The sequence below is a fragment of the Rhizomucor pusillus genome, assembly GCF_041956525.1.
Source record: "Rhizomucor pusillus strain CBS 183.67 unplaced genomic scaffold VTP01scaffold_4, whole genome shotgun sequence".
Classification (NCBI taxonomy): domain Eukaryota; kingdom Fungi; phylum Mucoromycota; class Mucoromycetes; order Mucorales; family Lichtheimiaceae; genus Rhizomucor; species Rhizomucor pusillus.
Window position 1 is genome coordinate 501,685 of NW_027192146.1, and position 21,013 is coordinate 522,697.

Consider the following 21,013-nt stretch of genomic DNA (forward strand, 5'->3'; position numbering starts at 1 on the left):
ATTGTATATTTCACATCATTCTCTCCTTCTCGTATCTCTTATCTCTTCTATCATCAGTCAATTGTAAATATCTTTATATTAGAAAGAAATAATCAAAGTTAAAGGCCATACGGGAATGAATATGGAGAAGTCATAACCGAGTAGCAAATGTAGTTGATTGGGAAGAACCAGGGAATTTCATAAAAGCATTACGTTAGTATCTTGCGCTACTGCTGCGTAATCATAATTGGTAATTGATACTTACACCCCGTAAGGGTAGTCCCTGAATTCACAAGGGACCAGACCGCGCACATAGTTTTTCTGTATCAGCTTGTGTCCACCACAGCAAAGTAAACTAGTAGATATACTGTAAGCCGTGGGTTCGGTTTGTTATTAAAATAAGAATGATGCATGGCAAGTAGAAGCGGGAGAAGAAGAAGAGGCGCGAAACTGTTGATCTTGGAGGTGGCAGGTCAGGACAGCCTTCTACTATTGCAGTGGATCCTCGATAATTTCAAGGCCTCGGTCGTTACAAGGTTTTGCTTGAAAATAGCAAGACCTGTTGACGGGAAAAGTCTTACTAGGAATATACTGCTAAGGACAAGAAAACGATTTGCGGATTTGCTTCGAAGCAGCAAGAAGCTAGTTTTTAGGTGTAGTATTCTCTCAAACATCGATTCATGCGAGTGCCGGTCTGAATAAACCGGATTTCGACGGCAGTAGCGGCTGCAAAACCGCCAGAGAATGGAGGTTTATGAAGGCCAAGCGAGGTTATCATATAACGCAGATTTCACTAAAAACCTTTTCGGTTACGGGGAACGAACGTAGCGAGCCAAGTGCAAGGAGCGTAGCGACCACTAAAGCACTTGTAAAATAAAAATAAGGGTTGCTAGTTTATGCTAATATATATATTGCTAAATTTACTATGTAGCCATTCTTTTACTGGCCTAGAATCTGGGTAAGGGTAGCTTTTTCGATATCTGTCAGATGATGCTGGCAAAGCTCTATAAAGTGGTTCACGTTGTGCGCCGAGCAATTCTTGAAGAAATCTGTCAAGTATGCTTTCATGTCTGTCTTGTAAATCGGGTCGTCTTTAAGATCTGGATTATTTTCCTCTTCGTCCTCTTCATCGAGGTTGTTGAGCATATCTGCATAATAGAAATCAGTCACCGTAGGCAAATTCTTCCCGTAACCAAGTACAATACCTGAAAGGAGAGCGTATTCCGCTGGATCTGTTACATCATCCCATTCTCCATCCTACATTGTAATAGAGTAAGTTTAGGTGCTTAACAACGAAGCCCTTATTTCACTTACATCGTCGTACACCGATTCGGTTTCTTCGTTGGCTTGCTGCTCACTTGCGCTTGCACTAGCAAATTCTTCAACTAGTAAGCTGATAATCTTTGCATGAATTGGCACAGCTGTGTATCTTTCAGGGTCTACAATGACGGTTATTAGAAACTGGCTCAAGCATTGCATTCTTGAATAGCATACTTTGTCTAGCTCTTGATCGAGTTACAATAACACCATCAGGGTTTGGCAAAATGTTGCCTCGGACGGTGATATTTACCAAACGAGCGTCATTTACCAAGAACATTTTTGATAAAGCAATTGCACTTTCAACATTCATTAGCATCTCGAGCGTATACAGATATCATCAACCATTCCTACCTGACTTTGAGTGAATAATAACCAGAGAAATTTTGGAAATTATCACACCACGTGGTCATGAGGATCTCCAAGCCGCTCTGACCATCAATATTGATATCAAACAAGAATTGTAGGAGATTCTCCTGCTGGTGGATAATCAAGTTGGCGAAAACCATAACAAGAGTTTGGATGAAAGGCTGGCTATCTGTGTTCTTTAAGCGCACTAGTACAGCGTTCAGCAGTTCAGGAAGAACGCTAGCTATGCTGTTACCGGCCTGAAATAGACAAAACAGCTTAGCATCGATGCATTGTAGTTATCCATACAGTTCTGTTACCTTTTTGATGAGAATGACGATCAAGTCACCGATGAAAAGTGGTTCAATTTCGGTGCCATTCGGTGCCAGGAGCTTGGCTACAAAGTGGATGACATAGTCCAGGCCAGATTTACCGCTACCATCATGCCTATGAAACATTCTCGGTCAATACCAATCTTGAGATTAAAACATCGCAAAGTAGGTACCATCGGCTAATATGGTCGCAATCTTTCATGATATATTGTTTCACACATTCTTGGGTGCTCTGCAAGTTTGTACTTTATGAGTAACTGGTAATAACAAATTTTGTGAGCCTGGCATTTCTCGTACCTGGACAACTTCATTGTTTGTCGAGTTCCAGCCGGTTTCCAGTACAACTGGGAAAAGTTGCTCAGTGAATGGGTCCGGCAAAGGCGATGGTCCATATTTCATCATTGCGGTTAGAAGATCGATAGCCGACTGTTAATATGGTCAGTCAAATTTTTGCATTTTGGAAACAAGGAAAGTTGATCACTTACAGCCAACACAAGAGGAGAATCAGCAGCAGTTTTGAGAACCTGGTCAATGAACGGCAAGGCTCTAGATGCCAAAGCCGGGAAGTATTGTTGGCTCTTTGAAAAGTCTTCAAAGAGATCAAGGACAAAGCTGGTGATGATGTGATCATTGGCATATTTCTTCCAGATTTCAAGCACGATGTTTGTGAGAGTAGCCTCATACTGCACTGCCGCATCCCCATCGATCTAGAGGTATCGAATTAGCACTGTATGATATTAAGTAGAGTACACATTGGCCCTTACGTTGAATGCTGCGTTGATTGAATCCAAGATAAGCATAAGCGATTCCTCTTCATTAGCTTCATGTAAAAGACTACAGGCACCTTCAAAGATGGCAGCCTGATAAGGTTTGAGATATTGCTTATCAAGTGCCTTGCAATACCTAAAGTACCAGATAAACATTGTAGTCTCTGAGCATTTTCTGTACAAACATACTTTTGCAGAGCATGCAAAGCGGAAACCTTTACAGGGATGCTTGCATTGGGCAATTGTAAACTTTCGACGGATATAGCAAGACATCGGTTAGCCAGATCCGTTGGTAGCAGGTTAGCAACGCCGGATGCAAAGATCAATGCCCTGCCGAGCAAGAATGGATAATCTGAACAGATTTACGTAAGTATCAGTTGATAGCATCAGCTTGGTAATAAAAATTCACCTTGCGCTCCCATGGCCTCAAGGATGACATGTTGGAAGAGACTTTCCAGATCAAAGTTAGCTTTGAAATTTTCTAGGCCCATGTCTGTGTAGCCTATGGATGCATATCCAGTGATCAACAAACAAGCTTCCTGTATCTTCCACCTATGTGATTACTAAGAATGACACTGTCTTCTGAATTCAAGAATTGAATTTGATTAACGAACCAGTCAGTGTTTCCATTTGCCCGTGCAGTATTCGATTCAGCAAGCAGGCGCTGGATGGCTCTTTGTAGGACAGGTACGAATTCATCCATGAAATCATCCGCTATGGACTGGAAGATTGCATTCTAAGTTTTCGATGCAGTGTGTACAAACTTCCAAAAGATAACTTACGGATAGCTTGGTCGCAGCTTCGAAACGTATGCTAGGAGAGCCGGTTTGTTCGAAATCGTCTGCAACGTATTGGTTCAAATCAACCTGCCAAAGTTCTGCCTGTTCTCTGGTAATTTGAGCAAAACCGATGCTGTGATATACGAGCTCCTCCAGCAATGCACTGTTGTTAGCAAGTAGAAGAGGTTTCAAGGACGGTTTGTTGCAAATAGATTCGATGATCTCAAACAAGTGAACGAGCCAGTTTTGCATACCGATTTCGTTGCCGTCCGAGTCTTGGAACGAATCACCGTCGTATGCTTTTTCTGAAACAGCTTCAGCAATGAATCGTTCCTTGGCTACACGAAAATTCGTCCAGATAGGCTCGAGAAGATGTGGCATGAATTCAGCAAACTTCTTTGGGAAAAGACCACTCACGTTGCCAATGCACTGAAACCACCTTTTAGTAAATCTTATCCTTCCTCTGTTCTGAGTACTGCATTTACCCCGATCACTTCGGATTTCAATCCGTATTCCTCCACTTGTTTCTGGGGATCATCCTGGACATAATGATTAAGAATGGTGTGGAAAGCCTGCATCCAGTCATACAAGATAGGCATCAACAACTGGTCGACAACAGGCTTGTTTTCATCGCGCATGATGGAGCTCATATGCAACAGTTTGCGGAAAATGTATGCAGCGCGTCCTCGAGTGCGGAATGAGTAGACGCTATCATTGGTCAAGATGTTGAAAAGTTCAGGGAGGAGAAGAGGCCCAATTTGCGGCAGTTGGTTGACGCTGACCGTATGTCTGACCATCTCCAGCATAACTCGCAAAGCTCCGTGGACGCTGTTGGCATCTTTAGATTTCAGGTATGTCAAAAGTATATCGAATAAATTCGGCCAGTCCTCAGGAAAGTCGTCCATAGCGATCGTGGAGACGACGTATGCGCTGACAACACGGATCTTGGACTCTGGATCCGCCAGACCGTGAACGATAAGTTCGCGCACAGCTTGTTTGCATTCCGGACTAGGTTCGTGACCTTGGAAATTCTCTTCGTGTCTTGCTGACCAGTTGGACTTTACGAATGACTTGAGAGTCACTGCAGCCAAGTAAAGGAAATGGAGTTAAGGATCGATCAAGCAACTGTAAAGCATCGTTAGAAGCATGAAATCAAATTAAAAAAGGATATTTGTCGTTGAGGTACGGCGAGTTCCTGCGAAACGGTCAGACGAGCGAGACTGACCGGGTATTCTAATCAGGGACGAGATCAGTTAGGCAGGTAGGACAAGATTCAGGCTAATGCACGATCTACCAGGTGCAGCCTCGAGCTCTTTCAATCGTTGCTCAGCAGCAGAGCGAATGGCTCCATCGCTGTCGCCAGCTTGAAGCAAGGTCTCGAAAAGCGTTTGGTCCATAGCTCACGAGGAAGAAAAGCGCGTTCGATTTGAGCCACACAATGACCGCGCGCGTCTTTCTTCTCCGCGTGCCCTCCGGCTTCTTTCTCATGCCGACAACGGTACAGTACAGACACCGCTTTCATTGATGAACCGTTTATGACTAGTTTATTAAAAGTTTACAAACGCGAACGTTTAAATCTGGAGGAGGATTCAGGAGGAAGAGGAAGGGGAGGGGGCATCGAGTATAACAATGGAGCGGCATTAGCGGGCAGTGGGTGGATATTACTAGTTAGTTGGTGAAGGTGACTTGCGTGTGTATCAATATCGACGGGAGGGATGGAAATGGATGTGATTTATACAGGTGAAACAGGAGAGGAAATTACAGGATACCGGAATCTTTGAGAGCGTTTTGTAAAATAGTCTCCTTGATAGCAGCGAATACAAGTCGAATCTGAAAAGATTATAATGAGCATAACCATGACCTTCCATTGACCATATGCTACATGTTGCCTTACATTGGAAGTATCGGTCGCCTGAGTTAAGCTATTCGCGATTTTCCAAGGATTATTATCGGAAGCAGAAAAAGACCCCTTGAGGAATAATGATCAACTTACTGTGGGTATATATTAAGTTTGGCTCGATTTGTCTGTGTAAATCTCCAAAGTATATATTTAGCAGCTTTAGCGGGATCGGCTCCACCTGGACACGAGCGATATTAGATTTTACTGTTTGTTCACGGCATCCATTCACATGCGTGGATAAGAAAGGCAAGAAAATCACGAACCTCCGTAATCTGGGAAATATCGTTCTAAGGGCACTTTCGGTAGTTTCGCTCGGAAGAGATCAATCTTATTGAGAAAAAGGATTATGGACGTTCTCAGGAACCATCGGCTATTGACGACAGATTCGAAGAGCACCAAGCTTTCCATCATTCGATTCTAAGAATTACCCCCGTGAGATACGTGCTAATCAAAATATCGCGGACTGATCTTGATACTTACCTGTCGTGATTCTTCCAAAAGAACCTGATCGTACTCGCTCAGGGCCACACAGAAAATAATCGACGTTACTGCCTCGAAACAATGTATCCACTTTTTACGCTCGGACCGTTGACCACCAACATCAAACATGCTGCATAATTCATAAGCATACATGATTCTTTCCATATTGCAAACAACGGTGGCGGGACTTACTGTATGTTCATCTGACCCATTTTAAATCGTGTTTCTGTGATACCCGTCGTTTTGGACCGTGCTCGTAGCACATCGTTCACATTCGGGATATAGTCGGGTTTACCAATTCGCTGAAGTTCATCCAAAAAGCTGGTCATCACAAATGTTAGATATCTGCCAGCAGAATATTCCATTATCAATGCGACCTACTATGGTGCCGAATCCATGAGGTAAAATTCGCTGGCTTCCTTGTCCAATAGCACTGAAATTGTGGGATCTTTCCAAACACTTGCTATAGCTTCAACGAGCGCCGTATCCAGCGGCCGCTCTGTGCTTTCAGGCCCAGTCATGTCGTATTCTGCAATGAGTCTTGCATATGTCTGCAGAAGAGTGAGCTTGTTGCATTGTTAAGCACTAGCACGTACATGACCTACATTGTTTCGCGGATTTTCAAACTTATAGTCAAAATGGTCGACTGCCCCGACTAGCGCTTGGGCAGACTCCAAGACGTTTCGAAAAACAGTTGCTCGCCACGTGTAAAGCTCGTCTCTTGTGTATCCGCTTTGGTGGATGATCTTCATTTGTTTGACAATGGTCGACTTGCCAGACTCGCCGCTTCCTGCATTGGTAGTTAGGCTCACGCGGTCGGGCTATTTAGACATCTGCAACAGCAGCACTGACCAAGTAATAAAAGCTTGCATTCTCGTCTAAGTTTCTTGCCGTCTTCTTCAATCATTCGGTCAATTTGTTGGCTATGTGCCCGTTCTGCTCGCTCTTCGGACGATAGACATAAGCCCATAGCGTCGAGATGGAAGAGTTTGGGGAATAAACGTGGTCGGGACGGAATCGTGAAGGAGTGTTGGGTTTCGAGAAGAAGGCAGTTAGTACGGGTGCAAAAGCAGATACAACGTCTTTTTTCTTTTTTCAATGCTGAAAAAATACGACTTTGGAAACGAGAAAAGAAAAAGAAATGGCCCCCTCCCTTCCCCCCGCAAAAAAGCGCAGATGTGCTAAACGTGGAAAAACTGCATGGTCTTGGCTTTCACAAAATCATAGATTTTTATTTTAATATAGTCATCAATGCAACCAAGTTGTCGTCTATATCTAGACTGGGAGAGTTTAGGCGCTGTGGGCGCTGATGAAGAACCACTTGTCAATGGAAGGATCGATTGGTGCAGGTGCTTCGACGTTCTCCTATAAATCTCACATGTTAATAAGCCGGCGGAAATCTGACAACGCCCTGCGACCCTTACGGAAGGAACCTCAGCGACGGTTGCATCGTCAGCAGCGACCTTGAAGCGGGATTCTTCGACGGACACGTTGACACTAAATGACCATGTGCTTAGGGACATCTGATCGTTTCATCCTTTTTTTTTTCTCATTTAATCCTTACGTTTGAATGCCGTTTGCGTCAGTAGTACCGTTGATCAAGTTCTTCCAGGCTTCGTGAGTCTCAAGGACGATGTCAGTGGCATATCGCTAAAGTGCAAATAAACAAGACGAACAATCAGCATATTTCGCTTCCGGAAAGTTTTTACGATAGATACCTTGTTCTTGGCTTCGCCGCTGAAGGCAAAGACGTTTTCGGGCTTGCCATCGGGGATCTTGTAGATACGGAACCATTCGTTGGTAGCACGGATAAGGCCGGGCAAGTGCTTCTCGACATCCTCGATATCTATAATGAAAATGGTGGTCAGTCTAAGCAACAAAGAATCTAAGAACCTTGTGGTTAATCCTTACCGTTCAAACGAGGGGCCAAGGGGTCGTTGACATCAATGACAATGACCTTCCAGTCGGTCTCGCCTTCATCCAACAAGGCCATGATACCAAGAATCTTGACCTGCTTGATCTGGCCGACAGTGGCAACTTGCTCGCCAATCTCGATAACATCAATAGGATCGTTGTCACCACGGGCCTTAGTCTCAGGGTGGGTAGCGTTGGGATCTTCCCAAGTCTATCGATCAATGTTAAGATACAGCAGTTGGTGCAAAGACAGCTATGAGAAATCCAAGTACCTGAGGGAAAGCACCGTAGTTCCAGATGTAACCCTTGTGGGGGAAGCAATTGCGGACATATCGCAGCTTGCCCTTCTTGGTATCTTGCTTGATAGGGTTGAAGGCATCCTCCTTGCTAATCTATGGTGACTGTTTAGTATACCCGCAGGGGCCAAAACAAGAAAGGTTATTTAAGTGCAGGGTGTACCTCAAGCTTAGCGTTGGTCCAGCGAGGAATCTCGACAATCATGTTGAAAACGGTCTTCTCCTCGTTTGCGAAGAGAGGAATATCGTGGAAGGGCGAAACGGGGACACCATCCTTCTCTACAGCAAGTGCGTCGCGCTTCATCAGTCTTCATCTGGCTGGAAAGGGCAGGGCACCTCCGCGACGAGAACGCGCCACGCGACCGTGTTTCGCTAAAGTTTCAACATACCAAAGTAGACACGGTAGTCAAGAGTGTTGGGGGCGCCGACCTGGCGAGTCTTGTATTCAGCCATGATATGTAAAAATGGAGCTTTGAGGAAAGGAAATGAAAACCAGGTTGCAGATGAGCGACGTCAAAACATTTACTGGGTTTGAATCTGTACATGGCCATAAAATGATGCCCTGGGATGATGAACATCTCGTTTGCAGATCGTGGTTATATACACAGCAATTGCGAGACTTTTGCGCGCCTTCAGTGACCATCCAGGTCGGTACATGCTCTAGTTTATCTTTAGTTACCAGGGGATGTTAGCGATATTGCTTTGCTTGCTTCTATCTGGGTACCGCGCGATCAAAATTTTTTGAGATGCAATGAAAATGTCTGGCGATTGCATCATCGCAGCAGAAAGGGAAAACCGAGATGGGCAACTGTTCCTGCAGTTCTGATCTCTCAATCCAAATTCGTGCTTATAATCATACGATCTGAAGACCATTAGTATAGCTATCAATGTAACAACATCTTTCAAGAGTTGCAACATCCTCTTAATGTTTTTTTTCTTTACTGCTGGTATCAAAGCCTTCACTTTGTTCATAAAGATAAGCGAAACGGATGCCAAGGATTTTCATTTTCTTTTTTCAGGATTGAAAGGGCGATTTCGGGAACCAACCTATGAAACCAACGTTATATGGAACGAAGGCACTCAAACGATTCCCTGCGTATAATATTGCAAGTGCTACGAAAGCAGTGTAGCCGATAGCTATGGTTGACAGCTAACGCCTACGATGCGAATGATACTTGCGTGTAGATAAACACAAGCCAAAATGTACGAATGAGGATACTTTTTTACGTTGATGATAAAAAGTACAGCCTTTATTGGTACAAAGGAAAAAGAATGAAAAGAAGCCCTTGTTGGACTCGAACCTTCTCTAAATTTTCTGTGCAGCCGCCTCAAAGCCACATTCAATGTGTGGCGGAAGGAGCCGAGGACCAAGCCTTTCGGACCAACGAGACGACCAGATCCAGAGCAGCATTTGACGTTGGGGTCAGAATACGCGTATTGAAGCAACCATGGATAACACCAAGGATACGGAAGGATACGACTGGAACACCGGCTTCCTGCAGTTTTCTACCGTATGCTTCACCTTCATCACGCAAGACATCCGCTTCGCAAGTTAGGACGCAAGCAGGAGGGAGTCCTTTGAGCTGCTCGATTGAAGCTTGCAGCGGCGACGCCGTTATTTCCTTTTGTCGCTCCTTGTCAGGGCAATACAGATCCCAATACAGCTTCATTAAGTTGCGGTCTAAAAAGTATCCCTTTTCAAACTGATCGTAGGACTCTGTGTTAAACTCTGCATTCGTTGTTGGATATAATAGCAATTGGTACTTGATGTGAGATAATAACCCGCGCTCCTTTGCCAAAACTGACCAAATATTTACATATTAGCGAGCTGATGAAAGGTTCGAGATAAAGAGTATACTCACAGCATAGAGCAGCTGCCAAGTTACCACCGGCACTTTCTCCACCTACAACAATGTTCTTTGGATCCACCTTGATAGATGCGGCGTTGGTAGGGTTTGTTACCCAGGCCAGCGCATCGTAGCATTCTTCGAGGGCATATGGATAGCGTGCTTCAGGACTCAAGCTGTAGCTTACAAAAATTACAGCGCCGCCTGTGCGATCGGTAAGCTATTCGATCCATTAGTTTGTATGAATAAACAATTATTATCGCAAGCAATAGAACATGAAAAGTTGCTGTGTACCTCGTAACGAATCTTTCTGTGGGTATTCTTGTTGCAATTTACCCATCCTCCGCCATGTCTACAAAAGCGTGTGTGAGAAAATGTCGAGATAAGATAACAAAAAATTGGACCCTACATGTAGAAAATAACAGGCAAAACCTTGTTCTCGGTATTGGGAGGACGTGTGATAGTAATTTCAACAGTCTTTCCATTTTGTCTTTGAACCATCTTGTCCTCTTCCAGAACCTTTGGGAGACCTTCCTCAGATGTAAATGCCGCGCCTCGTAGTCGTCGGATCTCTTCCACAGGAAGCACGGAGAAATCAATGTGACCAGTTTCCTTGAGGAGATCTTCGAAAAATGGTTCTATCTTAACTGGAACAACCATGAGAATAAAATGAATCACAGCCAAAGATCTCAGGAACAGGTCCCGCTTATATAATGGAATGCTTATTAAGCAGAGCCTTCTAGGTAGGACAAGCCCGCAGAGTAAAGCGAGCTTCGGTGGAAAACATCCACATAGATTTAGCAATACAGTGAAAAGGGCTACGCCGTTCTTTACATCACTAGCACCGTCTGGATTATGTCGCCAACTCGTATATATTGGAATAGAAAAGCTATCCGGTGCATGGATTTTCTTTGAGCGATGGTAACATTTTGCTCAATGTCTCTGAAGCGCTGGGATCAGTTTTTTAATTATTAATCCAATACATGACCGAAGAGTTGGATGTTGTCATATAGGACAAAATGAAGTCCTCGTGGCTGTTGTTGATAAAGCAACACTCATTGTGAGCTGTGGAACTGCATTCCTAAGCCAAGAATTATTATGATTACCTTTTGGCACCGATTTGTGTCGTCCAAGAAGAGCAAGCAACTGCATCAAGTATGTATTCTTAGTTCTGATTTTTATATGATAGTTACTTGCAGATCAGAGGCTGTCCCTGATATAATCGTCGATGTTTCTTATTGATGATTCCTTTGTATTGTACGAGCATCCGAAGCGTATCCCACTTGATACGTACGTTACAATGTGCAAGCTACGATTCAAGACAAAGCTGCCTATCGTTTTCGGGGACAGTGGGACAAGCAAAAATGCAAGCACCGCTTGAATTTCTTGTTCTTTTTCTCCATGTTCAGGTTTACCAAGACTCTAGCTTCCAAAGGAAGCGTGTGTCTCAAACCAAGGCTTCCTGCTGTACAGGCAAGTGTGTTCATTCACCATGATCGTAAGTTTGCATTCTGACATGTAGTTTTGATATCGGCTTTTGACAGCCTGTTGCACGCCCGACACGAAATGTGACAACAACTCGGATCGTCAGAGTCAAAAAGGAAACAACAGCCAAAGATAAAGCTCCCGCCGAAGCTGCTTCCAGTCAGCAGCAACAACAACAGATCGTAAGCGATTCCGTTAAATCCACTGTTGGATCGGTGTCTTCCGCAGCAGGAGCGGGTGGTATCGACGGACCTGCATTAAACGGCGTTGATTATTTCCCTGGCACGGAAGACTTTGACCCAGTGATCAACGGCTCTGAGAGTTCGCAAAACTGGTCAACGTCTTTCCATGGTCTATCGACACAGCCTTTTTCGCGCGAAATTTCTGATATTCTTATGCAACCGGTGGATATGGATGATATTGAGATCAAACCAGGTAAAATAACTGATATAATGGGTGGACGTAATAGTCACGTATATCTTATTCTGTTTTCTTTTCAAGACGGGCTTCTTTACTTGCCTGAAATCAAGTATCGAAGGATTCTGAACAAAGCGTTTGGTCCTGGAGGTATATGTCGACATTGAATCTCGATGCTATTTGGAGAGATGTAGTTTGCTAACCGCTTTGCTGCGTAGGATGGGGTTTGGCTCCTCGAGGAGAACACTCCATATCAAAAAAGAACGTCTCTCGGGAATATGCGCTGATTTGCCACGGCAGATTTGTCTCACAGGCTCGCGGTGAGCAGGCCTTTTTTGATCCTGAAGGTTTAGCTACTGCAGCTGAAGGTTGCAAAAGCAATGCATTGATGAGATGCTGCAAGGATCTCGGTATTGCATCTGAACTATGGCAAGTGCAACAATTGTGGTGTAGAACTCTGAATGCGGAAAGCTTACCTGCTCACTCTAGGGACCCTGTCTTCATCCGCAAATACAAAAAAAAGTACTGCGTCGAAGTCTGGGCTGAGCATGTTACCACAAAGAAGAAGAAACGAGTGTGGCGAAAAAAAGACGAAACGCTAGGTAAGATGCTGGTTTTGAATAAGCAAGGCGCGTGCAATGATGCTAACGATTATCTATTACTTAGAATACCCATATAAAGAATTGTAAATGCAGACACTGGGTTGATTGTGTAGTTATGCACTCGTAATTAGGTTGAAAATACAAATATTGAATGACAACCATGCCCTGGATCCTGGAAATGAGTACACATTTTTGACGTGCGATTTCAGTACTTGGCAACCCTTGGCATTTGGCGGGATCATATCTGAGCAATTAGAGCCGAGATTTTGCCAAGTGATATTGAATAAATGATAGTTCACAAGCAAAGCTCACCTCACTAGAGGAGTAGCAAGCTCAACATGGAGAAGGATGATGTAATTTCCCATAAGTGCTTTCCTCCACAAGCATTGAAGAGCACAGTTTGCAGTGATCAGCCAGGTTGCACGTGCAATGTATTAAAACTCCAGCCGGTTGCCGCATTTAAAAAGCGGGACAGTACCTGATGATCACTTGCTCCTGTTCTTTTCCATGTCAAACGGATGGCGCTATATGCAATTTTGCTTTTCCTCGTCTCCCTGAGGATTGTAAAGTATTTCCTGGATCAAGAAGCTACCGAAGACGAGCAGGATAACCTGATGCTGCGAGCGAAAGACGATCTCAAGTCCAGTATTCTTGCCGATAATCTATACGAAGCTGGACTTCATCCTTCTACACATTGTTGACCTATGCATGCTTAAAATTTGCTTATTACACCGAATATCTTCCATTCCAAGTTTTCAAACGCACACAACTCTTTTATACCTTCTGTACTATGCCATTCCCACCATTGCCTTGCATATTATTATCCAACCACAGCCATATATACTTGCACCGTCTTCATATTTCTTTGTAACAAGCAATTATTCTTCGTTTTAACTAGCATTGATACCTGTCTTCTTTTCTTGCGCGTGGTTCGGAAGCACAACACCCAGGCATCTTGTTCTCAACAACTTGTTGGTTCCGGGGAGCTAATGCATTGAGCCGCGTTTATGCATCACATGTACTCCAAAGGTCTCACGAGACCCTGCTTTTACAACAGACATGCTAGTCTCCAAATTGAGCAGTCTGTTTACGACACCAACCTTTTTTCCCCTTCTTCCGCAATCCTCACTGTACAGCGGAAATGACAGCGTTGTCTTGTGCACAGATAAAGCTCTCCATTCACTAGTGCATACGAGGAGAAACGGGTGGGCTGAGCCCAGCATCGTTAATGCATCGCGTGGTCTAGTCGCGTGCCTTCTGCTGCAGTCGTAGAATAATATCAACTATGCTGTCTTGCCGATCCATATTTGCATGTTTAGTTTTGCCACCTTCATTTAGGCAGCATCCATGTTCTGATGTTGATGCATCTTTTTGAAGACAAGTAGAAAGCACTGGATGACAACAAATCATCGTGACTTGCAGCAATGAATATTTGAATATATTAAAAGAAGATGTACGTATCGATGATTCACAGAGATAACATCCCCCACCCCGGATCATCGATTTGCGTGGATTGAATTGTCTCAACCCAGTCATTCGATTCCCAATTCTTGAACAGGCAGTTCACTGAGCTGCATGGTCTGTGCTGAATCCAAAAACTCCATTGGCCCACAGGATATGAAACAGAATGTCATGTTTATGAGGAAAGTGATAAAAATTTACAGGTGAAGAAAAAAAGTGTATTCGAATTATATACATGAAATGGTACTTTTTTTAAGCGTACAGTTGTTGCAAGAGAGATGCGAAGGTATTGTAGACAGATTGAGTGAGAGAGGTGAATGGATAAAAGTAGAGTGAGTGATGTGCAGAGTCCTTGTTGGCAGCGGCGGCTTCCATGGCAGCTTTCTTTTTCTTTTCAATATCGCTTTCCGATTCCTTGGGAAGAGTAGCGGATTGCTCCGGGACTGAGGTGACGACCTTCTCGCGGGAAGATGCCACAAGCACCTGTGGATCCAACAAGTCAGTGTCACACGCAAATGCGCGGGGAACTAGACGCTTGATAGCGGGGTTGGATGGTTCGTCATATACGTCGTACAAGAGTTGCCATGAGCATGAATATGCGGTCATGTCATCTGCACCGGTAGCATCATATCCAGCATGATGCGAGGATTGATCGACAGGAACTGGTACGATTTTATTCTTGTATGAGATGCTGTAGATGCGGCGAGTACTGTTGACTTTGATCAAGACGGTGCAGCCATCGATCTGGGGAGGAGGAAGAGCGGTTTGCAGTGTGAGGGAGGTGTCTGGGTCTTGAGGAATGAATTCCATCTTGTTATCATCGGCGTTGCAAGCCGACCATCGAAAATCGAGTGGTTTGTGAGCAACTATACTCGACTGGCAAATCCAAAGTCGCATTGTTATTTGTTCGGCGTGTGCGATGAGATGAGGCTGTGCAAGTGCCCTCAGTAGTCGATTGACACGGCATAGGCGGAAAAGTGCAGAGGTGTCAAGATATGACAGGATGATTTCAATGAGCTCGATAGGAATTGTGTCCAAAGTCGGATGGTCTTGTCGTTGTAGTCGTTGTAGTGATTTGCAGGATAGAGAGCACGACGATGGGCTGAATTATGATTCAAGTCAGCAATCCTGAATTGGCAGCATCCAGAACCTAATGTTGTTGTTCGCTTTACCTTGCCCAGAGGCTCAGCAACATCTCGATAATGTTCGACTGTCTACAGACTTTGTTCATTGCGAATATATTGAGGACAACAATGTGTAGAATTCAATTCGGAGATTTATATATAATTCAGGATTGAATCAAATGTGCTATCCTGGGTGCCGACGGGGGGTTGCGCACCATAGCTTATCGATAAGGATCCGATTCATTTGATTGGCTGCCCAGTGCAGTTGCATACGGAGCGAACGCCTGTTCCTGACATCACCTCACTAACTCTATCTAATGTTTCCCACCCGATTTTCTACCTTTTCACGGGTGCGCCAGCTCGTTTCTACAGCCACGTCGTTTCGGATGATTAGCAGATTCTGCACTCGAGTAACCAACAATCAAACCTACGCCCAGTGTTATCTCCAATGCATCGCGCCCGTTAAATAATTGCAAAGACGAGTTTTAAGTCGTCGTCCTCCTCGCCTTCTGTTGCCGTCGATAATTACGTCGGTAAATTTTTAATGACCTTATCGATGGGCACGCAAACATTTCTGTTGCGAGCATATGCGAGACCCCTTCGATTCCCACAAACGACTGATTTTGACTGATTGCCCTTTAGAGTTGTCTCCCATGACCACTCGTTGCGTAGGTTACAATTAAGGGCCAGGGACATCACTTTTCTTCTTTATTATTCTTTGTGTTATCGATAACATCAATAGACTTTCTTCTTTTTCCTTTTTTATTTCCTCCCTTTTTGCTACCAATATTTTAGACACTCTTCCGCAGTTTCACCGAAACTGAAAGAACACATTGCACTTTCATATCAACGGTTTCGGTAGCTTCTGGGTTTCTCGCGGTCGCTGCTTCAAGGCCAATCAATTTTCTGCTCCAGATAGCCGCTCCCAAATCAAGCATTCAATCCACCATCGATTTCGGAGTGTGATATCAGAGCACGATGATGCCCGGATAATCCGATCTTCCTGTTAATCTTGGGATAATCAAAGACTTGCACTCTGCTGGGCACTGCTGCTTGTTTGCAGGTCTCAGCAAAGAGGGCACGGTCTTATCTCCGCTTTATAAATAAAGCGATGCTTTAAAAACGACGCGATGCACGCACGCACGCACATTCAAAAAGCTTATATCTTATTGTTTATCCTTTTCACTTAACACAATTTTTTTCTTATTGACATGTCCGTAATACACGCGCTTTGCCCGCTATCTGCCAAAGGCACGCCTACATCATCGTTCTCTTCACATTTCCATCGTCGCCAAGAAGAAGCATTACCCTCTCCTCCCCATTCACCACCTTCAAATTCTCAACAAACTGCATACAATCTGCCATCAATTATCTCACAATCAGCACAAGAATTCTGTAAAAGCATCAACCCAAACAGCTTCATGCCTGCATCCGTGCATATGGTCCTAAACGCTGCAAGCAGCGACTTGATGACACAGCGCATTGTTACTATCGACGCAGCAAACTCACAATACTGCCGTGTTCCGTACTGTACAAAGGGTAACGTCTAGTCAACAAACAACGTGAAACAGCGTAGTTCTCGACCATATTCATCGACTCACTCAATATTACTCACATACTCTCTAGTCCTTGATCCTTTATTCCATACCAGTGCTGTACGCAAGCCCATTGTTGATCAGCAGAAACAATGGTTTGAATATGTCAGACTGAACGAAAAGTTCGCCGACGCAATTATCGAACAATATCAATCCGAGCAGGATATCAGTATGTCCCATCGCATAATTAGTGCAAGTGTATCACGCTGTATTAATGCTCGTTTTCGTAATTGCAGTTTGGATACATGATTACCAGCTCTTGATGGTTCCTGCGATTGTACGCCGAAAGTTTCCGCGTGCCAATATCGCTATCAGTATCTATGGACAATTTCCTTGTGTGGAACAAGTCCGCAATGCTGCAGGTAGGTAATTGGAGCTTGCCAGATCGGCATTTGAAAACTGATATGAACCTGCGTCGTAGGAGGTAGACAGATCCTGCAGAGCCTAGTTGCTTCCAATGTCATTGGCTTTTTGGTGGGTGATTCGATGGATTGTTATCTGGGCGCTCCGGAAATACTCACAAGTTAATTATAGACGACTGACGATATCAAGCACTTTTACACGAGCTGCTCTTCTGCAGATCCTTCTTTTTCTCCTTCTCCTTCTTGTCTTCCCATTTGCACCATCCTACCCGCCGTTTCCAGCCTGACTACCACCCCGCCTTCGTCGCTCGCCCAAGCTCGCACTCGCTCTCTTCGCAACATGTTCGACAGTAAACGCATCGTCTTTTGCCAGGACACATCCGCCCCCGGCGTCTATCAGACTCTCGCTGCTTTCGAGTATCTCCTCTCCACGCAACCCCAGCTACGCGACGAAATCGTTTTTATACACGTTTGCCCACTGTCTGTGGTACCAGAACGACTCGATTCTGTTCCGGACGTTGTGCGCCAGATCAACCAGATATATCGATCACAAGACTCCGTACCTGTGCATTTTTATCATCAGGATTTGGATTGCGACGAATACGATGCATTGCTAATGTCTGCGGACGTGGCGCTTATCATGGGCTTGCACCCGTCGGCGGCCGTGGCTGCGCAAGCCTTCGTTGCCCGCCACAAGAACGTTGGTGCTCCACTCATTGTGTCCGAAGGTTCGCCGCTCGCCGATCAAGTAAAAACTGTCCAACAGTCCGATCACGCCGGTGTCGCCTTTGCAATTCACCAAGCCTTATCGATGGGAAAACCACAAAAGGTACGTACCTTCTTTTTCCGTCATTCCCGTAGTACATGAAACGTATGCTCAATTTATATACTGGCTATCTTTTAGTCACTGTATCAGAAAATCTCTCAGCAACTCGATCCCACACGCCTCTCAGAATCCTTTATGAAACGGCTTGCTGGACAGCTCGGTAAAACCCGTCTCTTGGATACCGCCGCGCTTGTTGAAACCTACAAGACTTCCCGACGGAGGCTTCTCTTATTCGACTACGATGTGAGTCTTTTTTTAATATCGTTCTCTCGAAAAGACAGCACATTAACCCGCATACGTTTTCTTTTTCTAGGGTACTCTGACACCCATCGTTGCAAATCCCGAAGATGCACGCCCTACTCCTAAACTGCTTCGCTACCTGCAAGCACTCTGCCACGATCCATCGAATACAGTCTGGGTGATTTCCGGTCGCGATCAAAAGACACTGGAAGCTTGGCTTGGTGGCGTGGAAGGACTCGGGCTTAGTGCTGAGCATGGCTCATTTATGAAGCTGCCTGGATCTGGTTCCTGGATCGATATGCTTGCCGAAGCCGACATGGCTTGGAAAAACACAGCACTTGAAATATTTCAAAAGTACGCACAGCAAACACCCGGCACAGTAGTCGAGCAGAAAAAGTCATCCATCACATGGCACTACCGCAACGCCCACGACGCCGAGTTTGCACTTTTGCAATGCGAGAAATGCTACAGCGAGCTGCGTGCTATTTTCGGTGCAGATATTTTGCGCGGCAAAATGAATCTCGAAGTTCGATCTCTCTTGGTGAACAAGGGAGAAGTTGTAAAACGGATACAGAGCCAAGTCGGTCCCGACTTCATCTTGTGCGCCGGAGACGATCGCACCGATGAAGACATGTTCCGTGCGCTTCAAGGACATCCTGCGTATTGCGTGCTCATTGGACCCCAGGATAAGCAGACCGTTGCCGGTTGGTGTGTGGAAACCAGCGAGCAATTCGTTTCTTGTCTCGGTGCCATGACAACGCACAAAAGCAGTTTCTAGAGTACTCCTGTAATATACAGTGTATGTATACACATTGCATTCCACGACGCATACAAAGTTACCCCCGCACCCACGCCCCTTCATCCTACTATTCGCAGACCCTTGCATTTTGTAAAGCATACCAGTGCTTTATATATGCCTGTATATTTGAAGATTCCTTTTTCTATACATACATACATGCATACATCCAACATTGGACAAAATATTCCTTCTATTTAGGTCAAAATCTCTACGCCATCTTCCGTGACTAAAAGAGTATGTTCGAATTGCGCCGAACGTTTACCATCTGCTGTGACGGCTGTCCACTGATCAGGCCTGCGATAGATTCTAATATCAGCCTACATGTTTTAAACTATCCAGACGCTGCTTCGTGTACTTGCCATAATTCGTCTCTCCAGGTACCCTCGTTGATCATTGGCTCAATAGTGAAGACGTGACCTGGTTTGCATACACCAATGGCCTTGTTATCTGTGTGAATTTTTTTTTTTGGGGGGGGGGTTTGCATCAGTTTTCGCTATCGGAAAGGTAGCTTGATTATAGCTAACAACACGTACTCGCATAATGCGGAACATTTGGAGAGCAGTGGAAGAGCTGGTTAATACCGTGACCGCAGAAAGTTCTTACAACGGAGAATCCGTTGGCAGCTGCGTGGGCTTCGATAATTTTGCCGAATTCTCGGTACTTCATGCCAGGTTTCACTGCAGCAATTGCCTTTTCTAAACATTCACGTGCAGTCTGTACAAGCTTGCGGCCTTGCTCATCCACGTTACCGACGAGGTAGGTGGCGTTAAGATCACCGTGGAATCCATTGTAGTAGCAAGTGACGTCCAAGTTTACGATATCACCATCCTGCAGCGGCCGTTTATCTGGAATACCGTGGCAGATAACTAGCAAATAAGAAATGCGAGTGTTGTATGTGTTCAGTTAATTGCATAAAATGTTGTAAAATCCTCTGTCAGCAATACCTTCGTTGACGGATCTATTTGGTTGATGGCTTAATAGCATGCATCGCATATGAGCTTTTTACATCACTTACGTGCAGACGGATTTGGGAAAGTTGTAATAGTTGAGAGGTGATGGGTAGGCACCACGTTCAATGGTGGCTTCATGCACAATGCGATCTTTGCGCAGTGGTCAGTAAAACATAGCCTACACAGCTGCCTGCATCTATATCTTCTTACCAATTTCATCCGTTGTAATGCCTGGTCGAAGAGCTGCCGCACCAATCTCGAGAACTTCGCGGGCAATCTGAATCGCATAACAAAGAGATTGAATCCAAGATGGAAATGATAGTGAAATTAGTAATTTACCTTGCAAACTTTACGCATGCCCTCAATTTCTTGCGGATTCAAGCACTTTATGGTGGAGCTGGCGCGGAAGTTCTGCTCAGAAACAGGGATGCCTATTCATGTACCGTCGTCGCCAGGTTGGTTCTGTAAAATCCATGGATATATGCTCCGAAAAAACATACCAGTAACAGCATAATCCGCTAAGTAGATGATAGATAACCGTTAGCAATTTGATTCTCATGAGCTACACGTATCGTCCATACAAACATACGTTTAGGAATATGGTCGGGTACTTGGCGCTTTGGTGACAGCGGATAGACAGCCTTCAAAGGGCCCGTATAGCGATAGTTGGGGAATGGGTTGTGTGGTTCACCTAGCAACGTCCTAGCTCAGTCCACCTGGAGTCCCTCGTATTTTTTTTTTCATTGCTACCCTGCTTGCTATTCCATACATACTTTCCTGCTTTGCTTTATGCACTGCCTTGTGACTTGCCTACGAGAGCCGTATATGTTCAACTCTCTGACACTGTTGCACAAGCTTGCTGCTCGCACTTACCCAATTGTCCTTGAAACATTCCTGAGAGCAAAAGAATGAACCTTCAATTTTGAGCTTCAAGCATGTAGGGCATTGCAACTTGGCAGGTTTGCCACAGTTGGGAGATTTGCAGACTTGTCCCTGAGCGTCCATTGCAACGATCGTTTTTTTTTTCTTCGCAACCCAATGACCCGAAAATTTCTGTTGTGCAAAATCCGCTTGGTTCCGACTGGTGCTCGTTCGTGCCTTATCACACTATGTACATCACAGTCGTAAGAAAAACCCGATCAAACCATATTGGATTTCAAGAAAGGATGCCAATGATGATATTCCTTTGGATC

The 21,013-nt window shown here is 44.7% G+C and overlaps 8 protein-coding genes across 8 annotated transcripts; 2 read left to right on the forward strand and 6 right to left on the reverse strand.

Moving 5' to 3' along the window:
- Positions 1-918: 918 nt before the first annotated feature.
- Positions 919-4,919, reverse strand: VTP01DRAFT_7500 (uncharacterized protein; the record flags this gene model as incomplete). Its single annotated transcript, XM_069386520.1, has 17 exons — positions 919-1,127; positions 1,185-1,236; positions 1,294-1,418; positions 1,474-1,595; positions 1,651-1,904; positions 1,965-2,091; positions 2,150-2,208; positions 2,274-2,402; positions 2,462-2,683; positions 2,741-2,879; positions 2,933-3,095; positions 3,153-3,295; positions 3,358-3,464; positions 3,526-3,951; positions 4,008-4,613; positions 4,694-4,755; positions 4,817-4,919. 17 exons carry the CDS (start codon positions 4,917-4,919, stop codon positions 919-921), a joined length of 3,048 nt encoding a protein of 1,015 aa, XP_069241966.1.
- A 361-nt stretch (positions 4,920-5,280) lies between these two features.
- Positions 5,281-6,872, reverse strand: VTP01DRAFT_7501 (uncharacterized protein; the record flags this gene model as incomplete). The annotated part of the gene is made up of 9 exons (XM_069386521.1): positions 5,281-5,352; positions 5,417-5,444; positions 5,516-5,600; positions 5,686-5,839; positions 5,903-6,032; positions 6,095-6,223; positions 6,284-6,453; positions 6,508-6,692; positions 6,755-6,872. The coding sequence occupies 9 exons, from the start codon at positions 6,870-6,872 to the stop codon at positions 5,281-5,283; spliced, it is 1,071 nt and encodes a 356-aa protein (XP_069241967.1).
- A 320-nt stretch (positions 6,873-7,192) lies between these two features.
- Positions 7,193-8,565, reverse strand: VTP01DRAFT_7502 (uncharacterized protein; the record flags this gene model as incomplete). Its single annotated transcript, XM_069386522.1, has 8 exons — positions 7,193-7,267; positions 7,327-7,399; positions 7,467-7,552; positions 7,621-7,748; positions 7,814-8,027; positions 8,089-8,208; positions 8,276-8,391; positions 8,502-8,565. The coding sequence occupies 8 exons, from the start codon at positions 8,563-8,565 to the stop codon at positions 7,193-7,195; spliced, it is 876 nt and encodes a 291-aa protein (XP_069241968.1).
- Positions 8,566-9,452: 887 nt separating this feature from the next.
- VTP01DRAFT_7503 (uncharacterized protein) lies at positions 9,453-10,619 on the reverse strand (the record flags this gene model as incomplete). Its single annotated transcript, XM_069386523.1, has 4 exons — positions 9,453-9,913; positions 9,975-10,179; positions 10,254-10,311; positions 10,369-10,619. The coding sequence occupies 4 exons, from the start codon at positions 10,617-10,619 to the stop codon at positions 9,453-9,455; spliced, it is 975 nt and encodes a 324-aa protein (XP_069241969.1).
- Positions 10,620-11,360: 741 nt separating this feature from the next.
- VTP01DRAFT_7504 (uncharacterized protein) lies at positions 11,361-12,550 on the forward strand (the record flags this gene model as incomplete). Its single annotated transcript, XM_069386524.1, has 6 exons — positions 11,361-11,432; positions 11,504-11,879; positions 11,946-12,011; positions 12,080-12,290; positions 12,351-12,463; positions 12,528-12,550. The coding sequence occupies 6 exons, from the start codon at positions 11,361-11,363 to the stop codon at positions 12,548-12,550; spliced, it is 861 nt and encodes a 286-aa protein (XP_069241970.1).
- Positions 12,551-14,176: 1,626 nt separating this feature from the next.
- On the reverse strand, positions 14,177-15,155 carry VTP01DRAFT_7505 (uncharacterized protein; the record flags this gene model as incomplete). Its single annotated transcript, XM_069386525.1, has 2 exons — positions 14,177-15,026; positions 15,097-15,155. 2 exons carry the CDS (start codon positions 15,153-15,155, stop codon positions 14,177-14,179), a joined length of 909 nt encoding a protein of 302 aa, XP_069241971.1.
- Positions 15,156-16,259: 1,104 nt separating this feature from the next.
- On the forward strand, positions 16,260-18,849 carry VTP01DRAFT_7506 (uncharacterized protein; the record flags this gene model as incomplete). The annotated part of the gene is made up of 7 exons (XM_069386526.1): positions 16,260-16,587; positions 16,675-16,812; positions 16,880-17,005; positions 17,065-17,117; positions 17,178-17,834; positions 17,910-18,074; positions 18,145-18,849. The coding sequence occupies 7 exons, from the start codon at positions 16,260-16,262 to the stop codon at positions 18,847-18,849; spliced, it is 2,172 nt and encodes a 723-aa protein (XP_069241972.1).
- A 215-nt stretch (positions 18,850-19,064) lies between these two features.
- On the reverse strand, positions 19,065-20,825 carry VTP01DRAFT_7507 (uncharacterized protein; the record flags this gene model as incomplete). The annotated part of the gene is made up of 11 exons (XM_069386527.1): positions 19,065-19,164; positions 19,230-19,317; positions 19,404-19,736; positions 19,815-19,828; positions 19,886-19,970; positions 20,031-20,097; positions 20,160-20,251; positions 20,321-20,338; positions 20,410-20,511; positions 20,594-20,630; positions 20,694-20,825. 11 exons carry the CDS (start codon positions 20,823-20,825, stop codon positions 19,065-19,067), a joined length of 1,068 nt encoding a protein of 355 aa, XP_069241973.1.
- Between the last annotated feature and the right edge of the window lie 188 nt (positions 20,826-21,013).